We start from the raw sequence: 20654 nt of genomic DNA on the forward strand, positions 1-20654 counted from the left end.
AAAGAGCAGCCAGTCTTTGGTTTCATCATCCATGACACGCAGACCTTCCACTCCGTCATCCAAGGCGCGCACATTTCCACTTCGTTAGGTGGCCTGAAGAGTGAAGATGGTAGCCTACACTGCCCTACAGTCATTGATGATGTAGTCTGTGGTCTGTTATTTAAAGTAGTTCTTTTTAGTAAAAGAAAGGGAAACTTATATGACGAAATAATGGATCGCTACAATAACACTCATTTCGTCACTGAAGCAGGTCGGTGTGAGTTTACCATCAAAAACAGAATTTGTGGGTTTATAAACCACTAATTTGAGTTGAAAACAAGAAATAGGCTACCGGTAGCCTACCTGTTCGCAACACACATACGCAGCGTCAAATCGTATCTGGATCGTATTAACTGCGGCTTCAATCGTTTTAAAGAAGTTAGGCTATAGCTACTTCGACTACCTTACAGCGGTTAAATCCACACGATCGTTAAAAATAGCAAGCCAAATTTGTTGCAATACTCAACATGCAGAAGCTTTATATTCTTCAAATAACGTCACAGCTGCTACAAAACACAGAAAATATTTCGGAAGTACGAATTGCAACATCACTTGCTGCTATGAAAGTGCTGTCCAAATTACTTTAGAAATTAGAATCTAGAAGAGAGCTGGTATGGTAGTAACACTTTTTGCAAAAAATGGAATACCTCAAGGGATTTTCATTACAGACTTTTGGAAGTTTGACACTTGATTCGTATTTTCTTACGCTACGACATGTAGTGGAAGGTTTGGATAGTTGAGCCGGGTAACGGTTGATCCATCCGGTTTTATCGCAACGTCGTGCATGATTAGTCAACCGTTTCATAACGAAAATATGGAAAAACTTGAAGTCCATCAGCACATGTAGTTTTAGGGATTTTGTACAAGCAGAAAAATTGTGAAGCAGTTAAATGTAAAATGGTAGGTAAAAGTAGTTTTGAGAAAAATAAGAAATGTGTTATTTTTTCCTACGATGTTTCATCGTTGTCTTAATGGAAATACTGGGATAGGTGAGGGTAACTTACTCTTTGTTTTAGTAGTTCTCGTTGCTTGATTAGCCAGTTGGTTCTTGGCAATTTTTCATGAATTTTGAAAATGGCGGCGATGTTAACAGTTGAGCCACTTGCAATGTTCACGGTTGAGCCATGCCTTTATCATAAGGAATGTAGTTTATGAGCCGATGGTCCTTACGTACTGCCCTAATTTTGTTGTACCCAGGCCCGGATTTAGGGGGGGGCAGAAAGGGCAGTTGCCCCGGGCCCCCCGACTTTTGAAGAGCCCCTCTATGTGAAAAAAAATGTGATTTTGTGTTATTTTTTCCTTTTGGCCTTTAAAGTTTCTGCAAAATGCTGTGCAGTACTGGACTGATGCTACTGTAGACGTAGAGATGGTTTTTCGCGCCGTAGGCTTGAAAAAATTTTTTGCACGGGGGCCCCCCGATCTAAAACTGCCCCGGGCCCCCCATCAGCTAAATCCGGCCCTGGTTGTACCGTACTGTAATTGATGCGTAGAACTGGTGTCCTAGCCGGGGGCGGTCCACTGCCCCCCTTAAACTTCCATAAGAGTATTTTTTCTGTAATGCGCCAGTTTGAGGGTAATTATTTTAGCACTCTCCCCCTTATATTTTTCTCGATAGCAACGCCACTGGTAGCTAATGTTCGTTTTCTTCACAAACCTCACGAAATCGTTTCAGAAAGGTAAAAGCACCTTCGTGCAAAGTTTCCTATTCAATGATTCTCAGTGTTTTCAGAAATATAAATTTCTGTTCGTTCAGTGTTCACTGTTCTTTCATTTTAAGACACTAGACACAATACACAGTTTAAACTTTTTTTGATTGTTTATTTGAAAGATGTTCAAGAGAAGAGTTTATTGTGTTTGATGCAGATTGAGCTCTGTTTTGGGATATCTTTTGAAAGTGAAATAATGGTGGATCAACCGTGAACAACGGGTGGCTCAACCGTGAAATTTAGGGTATCATTTGAGCCGGCTAAATTTCAATTTTAAAATGCCGATAAATGATATAAATCGGGGTCAGTCCCAAACACAAACATGTTCACAAGAACCGCATAAGACTGAAATTTATCATGATGGATTCGGATTTTTGGTAAAGTTTGTCGTTAAATTTCTATTGCAGAAAAATCGATTTCTGGCTCAACTAACTAGACCTTCCCCTAGTCCTTGTCTTCTCTATGTCGCCTATGTGTCACCCACGGGAAGGTGCTACATCAGAGGCACCCATTTGTTACAAATATACCCAACAGTGGGTATGGTTGTAACAAATGGGCGGTATGGTTGTAACAGCATGCTGAATGTGTTAAAATTTAAGTACAAAACAAACACACAGTTAGCCAAATACTAACAAACACAAAGAAAAAGAACGAATTTGACAACATTAGTCACACTTGAATTGGTATTTTTAAAGGCGAAGCAGCAGTGTTGCAAAGCATGTAAACTAGTTTGGCTGACATGAAGTTAATTAAGCTTTTATTAGCACATCAGGAGGTACTCCACGTTCAATTTTCCTTTTTGACCATCGTGGCATACTATGTAAAACAAAATACAAGTATTGATGTTCTTATATGTGGGTGAGCATTTTTCATGTTTAGGCTATATGGTAACAAACAATTCAAAAATATTTGCGGTATGGTTGTAACACCGTGTTACAACCATACTCAAGTGTGTGAGCCATGTTTCCTCGAGCTTAGCTACTGAACGACTTGTAATTTGAAGTCCACAAACACACCTACTGATAGCTAAAACTACAAGCAACACCTTAAACAGCTTGAACTTAACATATTCAAAACACTTTTGAAGCAAAACAAAATCTAGTAAAATTTAAAAAAGTTTGTTTGTTACCTGAAAAACAGATTTTTGTTGATAAAACTTTCTTGCAGAAGCGAAGGTCTTCACCAAACTGCATGCACATGTACAGATTATACCTAATGGCGTTATCACATGACGAAAAGGTTCACCGCGTTGGGAGAAAATCACAGTGTTACAACCATACCACTGTTACAACCATACAAGCTCTCCCCTACCTTATACATAAAAGGTTTTTTTCCCTCACTCTCTTGTTCGAAGGTAAACCAATCGCTTGCATGTTAAATTTAGCTCAATTTTGCAAAATCGTAGACGAGGCTAGTAGGCTACTCAATGAATATGAGGCGACTTTTGTTTGTTTGTTTGTTTATCTTTATCCTGCATTGCGAGAAAGCGGACTTGAGCGCTATGCATCGGTGTACGCCTTCCGACGTACACCTGACCCACGCTGCAGCCGACAGCAATGTCTGTTTCCGGTTGTCTACTGTACTTATGACTTAAATTTGGTACTACCCATTACTCGAAATCGATCACTGGGTAGAGGCAATTATCGTAAAGTTTCTTGCCCAGAGAAACAACAGCAAGTGCGAGTGGCTGGAGTCGAACATGCAGGCTTTCGACTGTGAGCCCAACGCGCTAACCACTCGCCATTGCTGCCGAACCAATCAATGAAATGGCGTAGGCTATACCGACTGTAAAGTATTCGTAAAATACTCAAATGAAATTACAAGTTTATTATGATGTGCTTTACAGAAATACCAAAGTGTAAGTTTTATGAGCTTGAAGCTCAATTTCAGGTGGTAAAAATTTGTAAGGCCAAATTTACCAACGCCATTACATTGATAAGAATTCGCTGTAGGCTACATTTATTTAGTGCGATTTTGCAAATTGATGGATTTAACACAAAAAGATTGCTTTATTTTTTTATCAAGTTACTTATAGAATTTGATCCATTAAAGAACATCTGAGAACATTTTCAACTGACGCATTTATTTTAGCAGGTAGCTTTACGTTTTGTACTTTTTACCCAGGGATATCTAAAGAAGGCGATACGAAGGCGTTTATTACGTCTGACAATAGAAGGGCTTTTGTTTATCGTAAAATGACAATTGGCACCGATAGTAGTTTAATAAATCTTGTTATGATAACTTGCATTGCGCTAATAGCATCAGGCCTGGATATTCACAGAATGCTCATGGTTGCTTGTTAATTCAACTACTGTACCCAAACCCATATACTTGCTTTACATGTAGCCTACTGCAAAGGCTTTGTTATAAAAAACAGCTTACTGATAACTTTTCAACTGTCTTTCCAAACAAGTATTCTTTAAATATGCTCTACGTCAGGGCTTCTCAAACTATGGGTCGCGACCCCAAATGGGGTCGCGTAATGAAATTTTGGGGTCGTAATGAAATTCTAGTGCCGGTGGGTTGTAGTCTTGCCATGATGTCAATTGACCGCAACCGTCGGTGCGAACTGTCGAACGATAAAATATAATCAATCGTAACAATTGATGCATTGTTACGCTATCATTGCTGTAACGTGCTGACCAAAAGTAACCTTACCGCTCGCATTATGATTTCAGAGTAGCTTATCAACTAGTTTCTGAAGGAACCAGTTACAAGATTATCTGACTATGGATCAGTGGTTAGGTTCCGTAGATTCATGCGGTAACAATTGCAAGCACAAAGAAAACAATTGATAAGTCAGAAAGAAAAAGAAAATATAATGATCAAAATGATCCGTTTTAATGTCATTAACGTGGATGTCCCCATAATGCAACAAAACTTTAATTGCAACAAAACTGTTGGTGTTTTATTTAAATCCAAGATGTTGAAACTTGACTTTAATCCGATCATATATTTAAATGAAAAACGTATCTGCTTTGAGACCTAGTGAAATATTTAGGAGTAATAATTAACGACTTGCTATCCGATGATGAAGACACGAAACGGCAATTACGGTCGTTGTATTGTGCTGGAAACATGTTAAAAGCAAGGTTTTCCAAATGTTTGATTGCTGTTAAAAATGTGTTGTTTCGTTCCTATTGTATGCCTTTTTATGCCTGTCAACTATGGTGCAACTATCTTTTATCCAGTAGTAATCGCTTACGTGTTGGATACAATAATTGTTGCAGAATGTTGTTTAATCTGCAGAGACGACGCAGCATCACCTCTGCATTCGTTGATAACAATACCACAACTTTTCAAGCTCTCATTCGTAAAAAATTACACCAGTTTGTAACACGATGTAACTTGTTTTCCAATCAATGAATTTATGAAATAATGCCAACAGACTGTTACTATCAATCTTTGTATGTGGTACAATGCAACTCAGCTCTTCGGAGTTGAGTATCTGCTTTGTTTCTACATTTTATGTTTAATTGTAAAATGGACCATGTTGAGTCTGATGTAAATAAATAAATAAATACATAAATGGGGTCGCATAGAAATATATTTTTCAAAATGGGGTCGCAGAACAAAAAAGTTTGAGAAGCCCTGCGTCTACGTAACATTTGCTAACTGTCCTCTGTAGCTCATTGTACCAGCTGCACTACAAAACTTTCTAAGATTTAAAAAAGAACCACATGTTTAAAGCACTACAAACTACCGCCCTGGTAGTGTCATGAGAATAAGGCAATCGCTGCGAGCCTTCATAACCCCTTCTCTAGATATCCCTGTTTTTACAGCAAACAATACGTGCTCATTATATCAGGGATATCTGAAAAAGGGGATACGAAGGCTTTTATTACATCCGACAGTACTGAAGGGCTTCTGTTTATCGGAAATAGGCTAATTTGTTTATTGCAAAATGACAATTGGCACCAATAGCCTACTAATTTAATAAACCTTTTTATGATACCCTGCATTGCGTTTTTACCATCAGGCGCAGATATTCACTGAATGCTCATGATTACTTGTTAATTCAACGACTCGTATACTTGCCATATAGCCTACATCTAGCCTACTGCAAGGGCTTTGTTAAAAAAAATAGCTTACTGGCAACCTTTTAACTGTCTTTTCAAAGAAGTATTTTTTAAATATGCTCCACATTAGCGCTTTCCAACCAGTGGGTCTCGAAGCTATTTCAGATGGGGCGCGAAGCTTTTGTAAATGTGCAATTTTCGATTAGATTGGGAAGTTATTGCAGTATCATTACGTAACAATTATGCAACAAAAGTAAGAAATATGCAACAATTAGAACTATATGTCTAATAATATCCAAGCTCAAGTTTTGCATTAATCGTAAATTGCATGTGGATTGTGGATACATAGTTTCTTTTCTCATTAATTTGTTTTTCATTCGTTTAGTCATATCTCATTGTGGGTCGCACGAAACAATTGCAATAAAAGTGGGTCGAGAACTTAAAAAGTTATAGAAGTACTTTTCTACATAACATTTGCTGTCTTCAGTACCGGTAGCTGACTGTACCAGCTGCACTACAAAACTTTCTGCAATTTAAAAAAGAACCGCATGTTTAACGCGGTACCAACTACCGCCCTTCTAATGTCGTGAGAAAAAGGCAATCGCTGTAAGCCTTCGTATCCCCCTCTTTAGATATCCTCGTCATATACAACCCTCAAAATGAAGACTAGGGGCATTTAAAACAAAACTATCGTTTTGCTAACCCAGGGGTTCATAAATTGAGACTCACGGACTTTATGTGGCTCCTGGAAAGATTCAAGGGCTCTACGAAAGACCAGTGAAATTTATAAGAACGCATTGGAATAGAATCAAAGTCCAAACTGAGCCACCTTTGCCCTTTCAAAAACGTTTTTTTTACCTTGTTAGCGGCTCGTTTTGTTTGCTTTCAAATGAAGCCACAAATTTGGTGGATGATGGAACGTTGGATTGAAGCAAGATATTGAAAACGCAATTGGAGAGTCACGTGCCTCTTGCGATAGGCCGCCAAAATATTATTGCGTTTCCCACAGTTCTCTTTAATATCATTTTTGCAAAAATAAACAAACCCGTATGAAACAATAGGTAGGCTAATGTTTGTTTGTAATTAGGGTAGAGAGTTCTATTAAAAATTCAAAGAAGGGTCCGTATATCAGAAATACTTAGTCGCCATTATCATGTTTGATGAAATAATTCTTAATAATACAGCGTGAGCCAACAAAGCCAATTGCAAAAACAAAATCGCATCTATGAATAAAGTGCATGACAGAATCGCAATGAAAATGAGAGCAGCGTAAGACCGCATGTTTCAAAACGTTAGCTTACAAGAAAAAAGATCTTATTCCCAAATAGTCAATACAATCGCTGTGCTGTCAACTGAATCATAGGAAAATGTGCGCGTAGAGCGATTCAAAGCAGAAACTCGTTCATTCTCAGTTAAGATGGCACAACGGCGCATGCTCTGGAAAGTTTAGGAACAGACCAGCCACAAATTGAAAAGCAAAAGCACTGACTGAGATCAAGAGGCTCGAATACGAATTAGTCGGAATCAGAATCCATCACTCGCCGGCGTTCAAACTGCGTAAAAATACAATCTATTAGTTTGGATTAACTTAATTTTTCAGTCTAAAAGCGCAGAATACCTCTTTTTATTGCATCATAAACAAGATGACTTTTCTTTTGCCAGCTAGGTGTTTCACTATATAAGACTTAGCTTTGGTGTGTAATTGCGATTTACGTATTCATATCTGATGGCAAGATTGCATTATAAGACTAAACTACACCGTCAAAAAATCTTCGTTTGGTTCCATTCAGTCAAACAAAGGTTGGACAACATTGTTATAAAGCAATAGCAGAATGGAAAATGATGTAATGTTAAAAAGTTACTTCTTTTAATAAGACAGGCAGGCGTGACATACAGTTAAAATAAATGAAATTGGTAGAAGGTTATTGTTTCACTGACCACTCATAGCAAAACTTACCTTGACCTTTGTTTTCTGAGATTTTCCGCTAACTTCTTCAAGGAATCCAACCAACTGGGCATCTGTCATCTACCGCAAAACAAAACAGGTTTGTGAGGGCCATACAACAAGTGCCCATAGCATTTTTGATTTTATTTCCTACTTTTCTGGATGGCTTAAACTCAGTTTCATTTCTACACTCCGTGGTCAGAACGACCATAAGCTTAACGAACAGCCAACAGTTTCATGAAGTGTTGGATTTCTTTCAGTCTAACACCATCTTCACACAAAAATTACCTTTTCTGCTATCTGGCCCCTTTGAGCCATGGATATGAGGATGCGTTCAACTTGTTTTGCTTTATCCGGCTTCACCAAAGCAATGCTGTTTACTGCAAAAAAGGAGATTTAATGGTGAAGTACGGTTACGTAGTGAGCAATATTTAAATATACCTAATCTTCACTGGTACTTATTTTTATGCTTAGATGGCAGCTGACATCAATTGGCGACCCTATGGGCTTTCGCTGTCGTCCTTGATGGAAAGAATTTCTCTAATTAGTGTTTGTGATGATTTATCCATGGATGATTGACGATCGTATTTCACAAACAGAATCAAATAAACTAAACAATGCTCAACACCTAAGCACTTTTTACTTATTAAGAAAAAAAAAAACAACTACAAGATTAAATCAGACAGCTTTGCATGAGGCTAATGTTACGTGTGATGTTCTATTGCTCTCCTAATACAAAAGTATAATAAAATAAATACCAAATCGGCTCGCAAAACTAATTTTCAGACCTTGTTGTGTGACACATTATGAAATCAAGCTTTCTATGGTACTTGAAATGAAAGTTGGGTCTCAGTCCAAAGTAAATTTTACCAATGATACTAACATGTACTAATATGATAATACATACGATAAAAAGCAGCTGAAAAAATTCAATCAACTCTAGCATATGCAGCTTACATCTTGCCCGAGCATTTTGATCAAGAATTTGTGACAACATAGAATTCATCATCTCTTCTTGTCTGAAACATGTTGCAGTTGTATGAAAGTAATAGTTTACCAAAATCAATTTTATTAATCAGAAAACTAGCTGGCACCAGGTGGGGTGCGTCTCCAAACGTCTTGCGCGTTTCTACTCTAGCACTGCTATTCAGTGGCGAAATCAGGGATATCTAAAGAAGGGGGATACGAAGGCTCTCAGTAATAGCCTTATTTTGAAGACACTACCAGGGGCGGTAGTTTGTAGGGCGTTAAACACGCGGTTGTTTTAAAATTGCAGAAAGTTTTGTAGTACAGCTGGTACAGTCAGCTACAGAAAACAGTTAGCAAATGTTAGGTAGAATATACTTAAAGAACACTTGTTTGGAAAGACAGTTGAAAAGTTACCAGTAAGCTGTTTTTCTTAACAAAGCCTTTGCAGCAGACTAGATATAAAACAAGTAGGCTATACGGGTAATTGAATTAACAAGTAGCCATGAGCAATTGAGCATGCAGTGAATATCCAGGCCTGATGCTAATAGCGCAATGCAGGTTATCATAACAAGATTTATGAAACTCCTATCGGTGCCAATTGTCATTTTACGATAAATAAACAGAAACCCTTCAATTGTCAGAGGTAATAAAAGCCTTCGTATCCCCTTTTTTAGATATCCCTGAGCGAAAATACCATGCTCCTGTGTGGGAACGATGTGCACACATTGAAAAAGTTGACATCTAATTACAAGATTCAATGCGCACAATCATCGTAGCGCTTAACCGACCCCAGTACAATGGACACCGACAATGAGCGCAATGTCTCCATCACATCTAAGAGAAACCACAACCAAACTAAATCATAGACTTCAAGAAGCTGGCAATGCATGGAGTAACACACCATGATAAAACATAATCCAAAAAAAAAAAAACTCTCATCGATAGACTAAGATCATCTCATCCTTTTTACAACCAAACAATCAAGAACTATGATCGAAATCACGAATGAAAAGAATATATTGAACAAAGAATCGGCCACGCGGTGAAGACATCATCGACGATCCAAAGCTACTTCTCCCAGGTTTTTCGACATGCAATAGAAAAGAAATGGATCGGCTACAATAGAATCTAATCTATTGATGCCCAACTGCTACTTAAATTTTTATTTAAAAACTTGACAACGAGCTTCACGTGCGAAAATGCCATACGAAATTACTACAAAGACAAAGTACTATGCAGAATAAACTCATTGACAAAAATTATTTTGGTGTAAAACACAAGCATCCCGTAACAGCACGTAGGGTGCCATCTATGGCAGTGTTGATATTGATATTGGGACAATGGCCAATGTGACGTTAAACAGGTTTGCAGCATTCTGTTGCAAAATTGACAAGGATTAGGGGTATGCTAGACCTAGCTGGGCAATCATTTAGGTTTCGTTGAGCTAAAGTTGTTATTTTTGGGGACACTAAAAGCGCTTTTACGTTCTGGCTCAAGAATTGCCATCACGAACAATTATTATTCATCAATTAAAGGCTGATTTATAGTTTATATTTATGAATGACCTTTCCTGTTGTTGTTGCTGTTGTTTTTGCTTGTCAGGGTTCATTGCCTGCAACACAAGAACATTTTTTAATAAAAAAATAATATCGGAAATCAATTTGTCTAAAATGTCTTATCATTTTTCTTTCGTTATCAGACGGTTTAAGAGTTTACACGTATTCGTAAATATACAGCAAAAGCCTAAAGTCAAGTTCAACCGTTGACGATCAACCAACCACTACCTATAAAAAGCTTCACAAAATCACAAACGTTCTCCTTGTCAAGAGGTGAAATAGATTCCAAACAATAAGATAAAGTCTATAAAGAAATCCACCAAATTAGACAATGGCAGAAGAGATAATGGACACTTTGGGCAGTGATCAATTATCCTGAAAATCTATATGGTAGTATTCCATTCATTTGTTCCTTCTTTAGTGTACGAGACCTGACGTCCTCCAGTTTTTGCATCTATTTCGCCATGCTTCCAGGTTGTTAGGGTTAATAGAATCCAGATTCCTAATCCTTACAATGATATCTCACCAACTCTAGCCATCTTTTTTTTTGGCCTTCCGATTTTCTTGCCTTGGATAGAAATAATTATTGTCATTACTGGAGCCTTGTCATCAGACATACGTTCCACATGCCCGTACCGTCGCAAACGGTGGCTTATAGGAAACTCACGGATGCTTTCTACTTGTATCATCTCTCGAATACTTTCATTTCTAAATTTAACTTTTCTTTTCTTCTTCCGTTTCAAATCAAGAAAACATGCTGTTCACTTTGTTATTATCTAGAAATTGAGTGAGGCTGCTCATCAAGCATTTATATTTATATATAAATTGAAATGCTCTCCTTGTTTGTTTGTTTTTCATATCTTTACCCTGCATTGCGAGAAAGCGGACTTGAGCGCTATGCATCGGTGTACGTACGCCTTCCGACGTACACCTGACCCACGCTGCAGCCGACGGCAATGTCTCCGGTTGTCTACTCTACTTATGAGTTATGACGTAAATTTAGTTCTACCCATTACTCGAAATCGATCACTGGGTACAGGCAATTATCGTAAAGTTTCTTGCCCAGAGAAACAACAGCAAGTGCGGGTGGCTGAAGTCGAACATGCAGGCTCTCGACTGCGAGCCCAACGCGTTAACCACTCGGCCACTGCTGCCGATGATGTAAACTAAGCTAAATATCACAGGGTGTTTCAGGTAATAATTCACATTAATGCCGACGTTTCATCAAGCAGACACAAATGTCTTCTTCAGGATCAAACACGACTGACTTCTGATTTAGCACCATAAAGAAGCCAAGCAATGTCTGATTGACTAAACCATGGGCGCCGACTTTTCAAAAAACCTTGGGGGGGCAAGAAAGGTGATGACGTCATAAACATAACGCTATTTTACTCAATTAAAATAGTCTTTGATTAAGCTTACTGTCTTGTTTATTGACACCTAGGTCGCCAACCGAATTTATTATTAGTTTATAATTGAAACAGTTGGAAAACAAGCCGATTCATTTCCTTTTCATGCGAATGAATAACAACGATCAAGACAGTGAAGTTATGGAAATAAAACGCAAAAAATCATGATCTGAAGCAGAGTGGAAACCCGCTATCAATTTTATTAATCTCGTTTTGCTAATTACTTACCTTCAAAGCGTTAACAACGGCGAAGTGTTTTCTCTTCTGTTTTTTATCGAAAGTCTTTACAGTCTTTTATATACTCGAGATGTTCGCAAGTGAATTTCACCTCAAAAAGACAGGTTCAACTGATACATGGGACAAGCTGTTGTCTCCAGCTCGGCAGTTTTCAAAATGAACGCATTTTTCTGCCGCAAAATCATTGCCGACGTAGATTACGGAGTTTGAAATGGCGTCGTCCTAAGTAAAAGTTTTGAATACGTTTATTTGCAGTGATTTCAAATTTAATGATTTCTTGTCAATTCTAAACTTTATGCACTTGTTGAGCAATATGCTAAGCTCACCAGACAAAACAGCGGAAAGAGCTGTTATAAGAGATCGATTTTTTTATTTTTGCGTGTAGCGTATAATCGTTCTTATTACGTAACATTCCATGATCGTTGAAGTCGATGTCAAACCTAAGCGGCCGCATAAAACAGTGATGTCAGGTTAGCTGGGTGACAATAGCGGTGAGAGACGTCGTTAATGCAGGCAATATCTGCGACCAAGACCATTTAAACACCTTTTCTTTTATTGGTCTTCGATTTAATTCTCACACATTGCGAACTAAACAATACGTTCTGTTGAATCATAATTGATCTCACAGCAAAAAGACCTCGTTGAAAATAGCGCGTCTAGTTTAGCTGGTTTACTTAATATTGCAGTGAATACTAGTTACGTGACTATTCCAGCAGCGTAAGTTACTCTACCATCTACTTTGTAATTTCCATACGGTATGAGAAAGCCATGCGATCAGCTGTTGTTTTGCGGGCAAGAGCAACGTAGGCTGTTTTTCGCTTTCAGCATTCTTAAAGTCCGTTTAAAATAAATGATCTAAATGTCTTTCGCGAAGTGTTTTATCTTTGAAACACCACTTGTAATAACCATTTTTGTTGCCCCTCAACCATAAGTTTATGGGGCCCCCCGGAAGTCGGCGCGTATGGACAAAACATCACAATAAATGAGGATTATCACCTGAAACACCTCGAGATAGTTTAGCTTAGCTTCACATTACACTAGAAAAGCATCTCGTGTCATTAAATTGGTATTGCATGATGAGAGTTTGCATCTAACAATTACATATACTTTTTTTAAACAATAAAGAACTATTAATACTACAAAAAGTGCTCAATGCCAAGAGAAAAGCCAAGCAGAGCAATATACATCAAATATAGTTACTACTAGGCTACTACTCTCTAAAACCTCTACAGCCTGTTTCACCCTAAAAGGGGGATTATCAGAAGGTACTGAAAAATATGCAAAAGCAGTAAATCGGTAATATATACTTGAAACGATATTATTTTGAATACTGATACTGCGATCAGGTTATTATATATTATATCTAGAAAAGATTAACTTCGGTTATTCTTTGAAATATAATGCAATACCAAGTAAAGATAGGTACTTGAAGATGACGTTAGGTCAGGTTGAAAAGAATATCTTTTCAGGTACCGTATTATTGGATTTATTATATACGGATTTATTTATTTATTTTTATACGTATTACGGATTTATTGCTTTTGCATATTTTCAGGACCTTCTGATGGACCCCTTTTAGGGTAAAACAGGATGTACACGTCTTAGAGAGTACTAACTACGTCTACATTTGATATAATATACTTTTTTTTTAATGTTCAAAAATCTGATTATTGATGTGCTTTGGAAAAAAGACAGTAATAATCACCAAGTCAATGCAAAAACTTCATAAACTTTCAATTATGTATAAAGAAATCTTATTTGAGCGAGAAGACTTGTCTGTAACTACAATGGCCACAAAACCCAACTGAATAAGTCAGCTGCTTGAAGCTTCGAGATCTTGAAGTGCAATCACAGACTCTAATCCAGTTAAAATAAATGTGGATTGCAATACTTAAAACAATCATTTAGTCATGATGCACAATAAGCACATACTCACATGTTGTCCTTGTAATTCTTGCATTCTCTTTGCTCTTAGAGCTTCTAAACCATCATCTGCCATGTTACCTATTTTTCGGAAGTAAATTAACAGGAAAAAATAGTTTATTATAGATCACTTTAGTTATGTCAGTGCCCTTCAGAACAACTTCTTTTAGATACAGTTGGCTAAATTCTATAATCTATTAGTATTCTTGAAAAAGATCAAACCTCTAGGCAAAAAGCATTAGGCTTGTCTAAATGTTAATGCCTATTAGTTGAAAAAGTTTGTTCTACAGAAGAATCACCAAATTTTGTTTATAGTCAATGGAATGTAAAATTTTACATTGATTGACACATCTTGAACATATTTTCCACTCAGATCAATTATCTGGCAGCATGCGACTTTGATTCTACGTGCAAAAATATAACCAGAGCACCAACAAAACTTCTAAGACAAGGATTCAACTAGGGTAGGGGCAAGCAATTTAAAATATTTACCGAACTGATTTAAATCTTAAATACCAATAAGATTTGGTTTTATATCTCATTATTGTTGCGCCGAATGTTGATTAAAATCCATGCCGAAAAAATGCACACGGAAAACATACTGATTGGAAAATACCAATTTAGAAAATATCCCATCCCTCTGAAAATATTCACCTTGATAGTGGGCCTAAAGCATTTGAAGAATATTTTCTGTATGAATATTTTCCAGTCAGGATATTTTCCGTACAGATATTTTCTTCGTTATGTGAGCCTCTAGGGCTGAGGGTGTATCTTTTTACCACCCCAGCTTCACAATGTTCCCGGACAAAGCTGGAAGGCTACTACAGAGCAGCCAGTCTTTTGTTTTATTTTTCATGACAGTGACACAAAAACTTTCCACTCCTGTAGGTGGCTTGAAGATGGTACAGTCGTTGATGATGTGGTCTGCACCTCAGCACCACATTCACAAATTAGGAAAAAGTCATTTATCATTAGTTGAGGCGCACCCACGGCCCACGTCTGTTTTGCAGTGTCAGGCCAGCGAGTCGGCTGTCGGCATCAGGGATGAACAAATGGAGTCTGGTAGTGCTTGACTTCCATTGAGTTTCATTTATGGTCCACTCAATTAGCCGCAGAAATGTTTTATCCATCAGCTTTGTTGATCAGCTGGCACGAATAAGTGTTGATTTCAGTCGACGAGGGTGTTCTCTTGGAGAAGCAGAGAACTTGGAATGGAGAAGATAGTTGGGCTCGAATGCCCGTCGATGAGGAGACAGAGTGGCTTCTTCGCGACGAAGCTCAGCAAGTTCGGAATGGCCCGTTTCGGCTAGTCCGATTGGGCTGATCCGATTCGGCTAGTCCGATTCGGCTATTACCCTTTTCGGCTACAGCCCGATTCGGCTAGTCCGATTTGGCTGATCCGATTCGGCTAGTTCCCTATTGGGCTACAGTCTTTAGCGGTTAGTTCCCTATTCGGCAATTTTTTGAAAATCCAACGATAATCCTTCTGTAATCCAACAAAATCCAACATCGTTTCTTTTGCATTCCGACAAATTTAGCGAAAAATGTTTGAATTATTAAATTTCTTTTATAGTTGAAATTATCGAAGCTTTAGATGAGTGGGGTTTTGACCTAACCATTGAGATCTTAAAACTAAAAAGCGAATTAAATTTATTTTTGAACTATTAATGTTTGCTCAGATGAAATTGACATGTATCATGCGTCGCCGTCTGCATGCAAACTTAGAATATATTAGAATCCTCAACTATTACAAAATTCTAAATCCAACGACGCCTTCTGTTTATTTACAGTAGAGAATTTTGTATTTTGATCTCGAAGCTTTAGATGAGTGGGGTTTAGACCTAACCACTGAGATCATAAATCATATTTATGACACCGGCATATGCGCCGACTTTTAATTTTGCACGGGGTGGCGGATAGCACAATATGGCAACCTAAAAACTTTCAAACTGCATGTTTTTGTTTTTACTAAGCGTGTTTCGTAGATTCAATTGTCTTTTCACACCTGATTTGTAGCTTGATTATTTACAAAACAACTTTACAACAAACCACAGGAAGTATGTCGTGAATTTTATTGTTACGTTGTCGCTCCGACATTTAACATTTGGCAAAAGTATTTTTGCGAACGGCAGCTCTGTCAATCCAACTGTTAATCAACTGGTCAAGTTGTAACCGTTAAGCTTCAGCTTGATAAACATTTAAAATTAGGATGTGGTTCTATCGCTGTTGCGTCATGGTAGATCACAAGTAGGTTTTTATGCGCCTGAGTGCACTACTAAACGATCGCTCCGCCTCGCAGGTGGTGGAAGGCAACGATAAGTATATTTTCACAATGCAGACCACGTTTGGAAGCATTAATGATCTTGTTTCATTGCTTGCAAATAGATCAAACAGTTGCGACAGTTGAACGCTTTTTCGGTGGCATCTTTAAGCTGAATAAAACTGGAATGTCGGGGAAAACTTTTACTGGACGACTTTTTGTAATTTTTTCTATGATGTAACAAGCAACTCCTAACTTATGTCAGACCAATAAATTCCCTCCTCAAACTTTTACAGGACAACTTTTCGTAATTTTTTCTATGATGTAACAAGCAACTCCTATGTAAGACCAATAAATTCCCGCCTCACAATTTGTCACGCATTGACACGCAATATTACATTATTACTGCATGAAGTAGATAACAAAGTAGAAATTAAAGCAAGACGTAGATGACAGTACACTCCAATTGAAATCGGAAAATAATTCAAAATGCAAAATCTTGACTAATTGAAAAAGGTTGCTTTCATTATTGGAAATTGGCAGGGGGTGTAGCTTTCCTCGAATAGAATCATGTAAACGTGTAAATTTGCAGAACGTTAACACTGCTACTTTACTAGGTGCACTTTTTAAATAAAAACTCAAAAAGTTTCAAAAATTGCATTTTTTTTAATAAAATTTGAAAATAGATATTCATTTAGGAGGTGGAGCTATAAATCATCGAGATAATTTTATTTCCAAGTATTTTATAGCTGGCATAATTTATAGCGATATTATGAGCAGTTTAAAATTTTTCAAAAAACATTTTTGAGGGAGGCAATGGAAAGATCGTATTTTATTGATTAATAAATCCCATTGTAAACCTAACAAATGTAACAATGACTTATGACAAGTAACAAATAAAACGATCGCAACAACAACAAGGAAAAAACTCGTAGCCACGTGTTGCGTAATCTTCACGTAGCTTGCTTGATGTTACGCGAGTATCATGCTTGTGACAAAAACAATCATTTTCTTCGCAATCCTGTATTGGTTCACCTCTTGCTTTACGTTGACTTGAAGCGAAAACCAATGATCAAAAAAAGATTTAAACGTCCGTTCAAATTACATTTATTTGCAGTAAGTAATGTAACCTAAACGGGGTGGCTGCCATCATGCCATAGAGATTATGGGGTGGTGTGGCTGGCCACCCCGTAAGTCGGCGCCAGTGGATGCATTAGACATTTGCATTTTTGTAATGATTGTCAAGCGAAACAGAAGTGTTTTGTTAGTTGTTCGAGTGTGTTATTGTTCAAAATACATGTAAAAACTTACATACGAGTTATTAATTAGAGATTAGCATAAATTTGATGCTTTAAAACAAAGTCATATATTATCATATATTTCAAAAAATAAAGTCATATTTTTCAATTTTTTAGGTAAAAAAAATGGCCGTAGTAATGAGTAATAGCACAACGTCACTATCAAAGCAGTTGTAATTATTAGGGTAGGCCAGTCCGTGGTGCATTCCCAGGTCCAACGTCAATGCAGGTGAACAATGGTTGCGATTATTACAATTCAAGTACTTGACATTTCTTGGCACATTTTCTCAAATGATCAAAATATAGTCATCATAACACACATTATTACCTGATTTGTTGCCACACAAGTGTGGATGCGAGCCTTGCATTTCTCATCACGTCGGGAACAACGCCAGTATTTCTTAAGCCCGTCTGGACTATATTGAGCTAGTTGAAACATGTAGCCATCATGTAGAAAAACCTCACCTTTGCGCTGCGTACTAATCGATTCCTCTGCCATGATCAAGTAACATCAACTGAGACTCTAACGAAGGAACTAACCAAAGGAATTTCAGGTCATGTAACGCCGAAACCCAGGTTTACTCTAAACTGCCACTTAGGTTTTAACTTCATCTTTTATGGCAAACGCTATTTGGCAACTGTCTTTTTTTCGTTGACACGTTTTGGCTGAGACTTCATCTCATTAACCCCTATTGGTAATCATGAAAACTGTTATTTTCATGTAAAACACATATTTTAAACGAACCCAGACATCAAAACTCGTCATTTTTACATTGATTCAACGTCTGCAGACGTTGAATGAATGTAAAAATGACGGATTTTGCCGTCTGGGAAAGCACTCAAAGGTAAACACTGGATAAAATGCAAGAATGCAAAAGAAACCATATTGTCGAATTAAAATACAAAATCCTCTAAATAAACAGAAGAACCGGACATACATTTCTCTGTTATCATTTTTAATGTAAAAATTCCTTTTGTGGTCCCTTTGTCAGAAACAAATAAAAACTGTGCTGTTGAAATTTCCGATTGTAGTTTTCGTCTCAATCTCATCAACATGATTCGGAGTGAGCTGTTTGTTACGTAATTCACAACACTAATTGTTCTGTGGAGTGACCATTCTGTTGCTCCGTTTTTTTTTGGTAAAGTTATGAATATGGATCGTACCATATCACTGGGGATGTAACCGGTGTCATAAATATGATTTATGATCTCAGTGGTTAGGTCTTGACTCCACTCATCTAAAGCTTCGAGATCAACTATTGTGGAATAAAATACAAAATTCTCTAGTGCAAATAAACAGAAGGCGTCGTTGGATTTAGAATTTTGTAATAGTTGAGGATTCTAATATATTCTAAGTTTGCATGCAGACGGCGATGTATGATACACGCCAATTTTATCTGAGCAAACATTGATAGTTCAAAAATAAATTTAATTCGTTTTTTAGTTTTAAGATCTCAATGGTTAGGTCTAAACCCCACTCATCTAAAGCTTCGATGATTTCAACTATAAAAGAAGCGATATTACAACATTCTCTAAATAAACAGAAGACGTCGTTGTCCATTTTATGTGAGCAAACAGTTAAATTTAATAGTTCAAACATTTTTCGCTAAATTTCATTTCAATTTGTTTTTCTTTGTCGGAATGCAAAAGAAACGATGTTGGATTACAGAAGGATTATCGTTGGATTTTCAAAAAAATTACCAAATAGGGAACTAACTGCTAAAGACTGTAGCCCAATAGGGAACTAGCCGAATCGGATCAGCCAAATCGGACTAGCCGAATCGGGCTGTAGCCGAAAAGGGTAATAGCCGAATCGGACTAGCCGAATCGGATCAGCCCAATCGGACTAGCCGAATAGTAGCAGACCCCAGCAAGTTGAATGCCAGCCAGCCAGCATGAGAAGATTGTCCAATGGTGTGGGACACAGGCACCCCATCACTGTGTGCAGAATGCTGTTTTTTGCCACGAGTACTGCGGCACCAAACAGGTACACAGCACTCTGCTGAGGAGTAGATAAAGGTGATGGCTGCCATAAATGCAAAGTGTCAGCCCCGTTTCCAAGCTGGAGCCTGCCAGCGCTTGAGCAGTGCAGCGCGTGATGAGAGTATCTTGCGCAGTGACCCCACATGGTGGCAGTACGTGACCGATCTGTTTAATGTCACCCGAGGTATTTTGGTTTGGGGCAGAAGGACAGTGATTTTTTATTGTTCACGATCAGCTTTCCGGTTATGTAGACGGGAAGCGCTGCTACGGTTTGGATTCATTAAATTTCAGTTGCCATTTCTGGAGATAAGCTGAGAGGTGAAAATTGAATGAGGCTGTTAACCAGGCATTTAATTAAATAATATGAGGCATTCTATTGGTGCAAATTAAGCTAAACTATCACAAGATGTATACAGTGACAATCTGCTTTTATTCCGACGTTTTGTCAATCAGACATGACTGACTTCTTCAGGGGGTTAGACCAGGTAGTGACTACCTATCTAGCATGAGAGGGTTTTTATATCTTGGCTTAGGGTATCTTCTCGGTTTTCCCACCACTTTGTGGAATGGAAAATTGCCAGGCCATCTGTAATTTGCGAAGACCGTGCTTGGCAGGTCATGGGTGCAGACATAGGCGTCAAAATAGGATGGGCAGGGTGGGCGGCGCCCACCCTGCCGTGAAACGAAGGTGGGCAAAATATGTTTCGCCCACCCTGTTTTCATGACACTTATGAAGTGTTCGTTACAATTATTTCCGTCTTTGTTAAACGCTGAATTATCCAACCAACTGCAGCGCAACTTCTTGTTTTACGCTATGTCTCCCGCTAGGTATCCGGCAGAACAAAGCAATTCCGCAACAACGCTGCGTTTAAAAAAGGCGGTATTCACTGCATTGTTGTTGGTAGGGCAACTGCCACACGCTGGCAATTCCTGTTGAGAGAAAGCCACGTTTGATCTTTTCTCCGAATGGTCTCACTTTCGTTACGTCACAATCAAACTTCAGTTCCGGGTCAGCGTAAGGGAGTATGAATATGACATCATAATGAACACGGCAATAAAATAACCGATACAAAAGTACTGAAACAATCGCTTTTTACAAATCTTTCCTCATGAACTTGTTGCTGGGTAGGCTATAAATTGGGGCACCGCACGATGTTGTCATTTCATTATTGAAAAGTTAAACATAAAGCAAAGTCAAACATCTATTCGCGCATTCTTAAAACCAGCTTTCAAAATTCGTCGAGATGATAATGCTGAAGAAGCCACGTCCAGCACGAATGAACGTAGAGATGACATTGATGAAGAAAGCA

General features: G+C 37.9%; 1 protein-coding gene across 2 annotated transcripts in view; it reads right to left on the reverse strand.

The window, feature by feature from the left end:
* Positions 1-494: 494 nt before the first annotated feature.
* The window catches only part of LOC145769438 (programmed cell death protein 5-like), a 28842-nt gene continuing 8682 nt past the window's right edge, over positions 495-20654 (reverse strand). Inside the window, exons 1-7 of one of the 2 annotated variants that reach the window (XM_082581083.1) lie at positions 17690-17793; positions 13817-13884; positions 10244-10290; positions 8667-8728; positions 7998-8089; positions 7722-7790; positions 495-7317 (exon numbers count right to left, since the gene is read on the reverse strand). In XM_082581083.1, the coding sequence (XP_082437209.1) occupies positions 7279-7317; positions 7722-7790; positions 7998-8089; positions 8667-8728; positions 10244-10290; positions 13817-13884; positions 17690-17729 (417 nt within the window). In that variant the 5' untranslated portion in view covers positions 17730-17793 and the 3' untranslated portion in view covers positions 495-7278. Of the gene's footprint in view, positions 7318-7721; positions 7791-7997; positions 8090-8666; positions 8729-10243; positions 10291-13816; positions 13885-17689; positions 17794-20654 lie in introns of those variants that run through there. The other variant, XM_082581091.1, reaches the window with a different exon arrangement.

This window comes from Aplidium turbinatum, chromosome 1, assembly GCF_918807975.1.
Source record: "Aplidium turbinatum chromosome 1, kaAplTurb1.1, whole genome shotgun sequence".
NCBI lineage: Eukaryota > Metazoa > Chordata > Ascidiacea > Aplousobranchia > Polyclinidae > Aplidium > Aplidium turbinatum.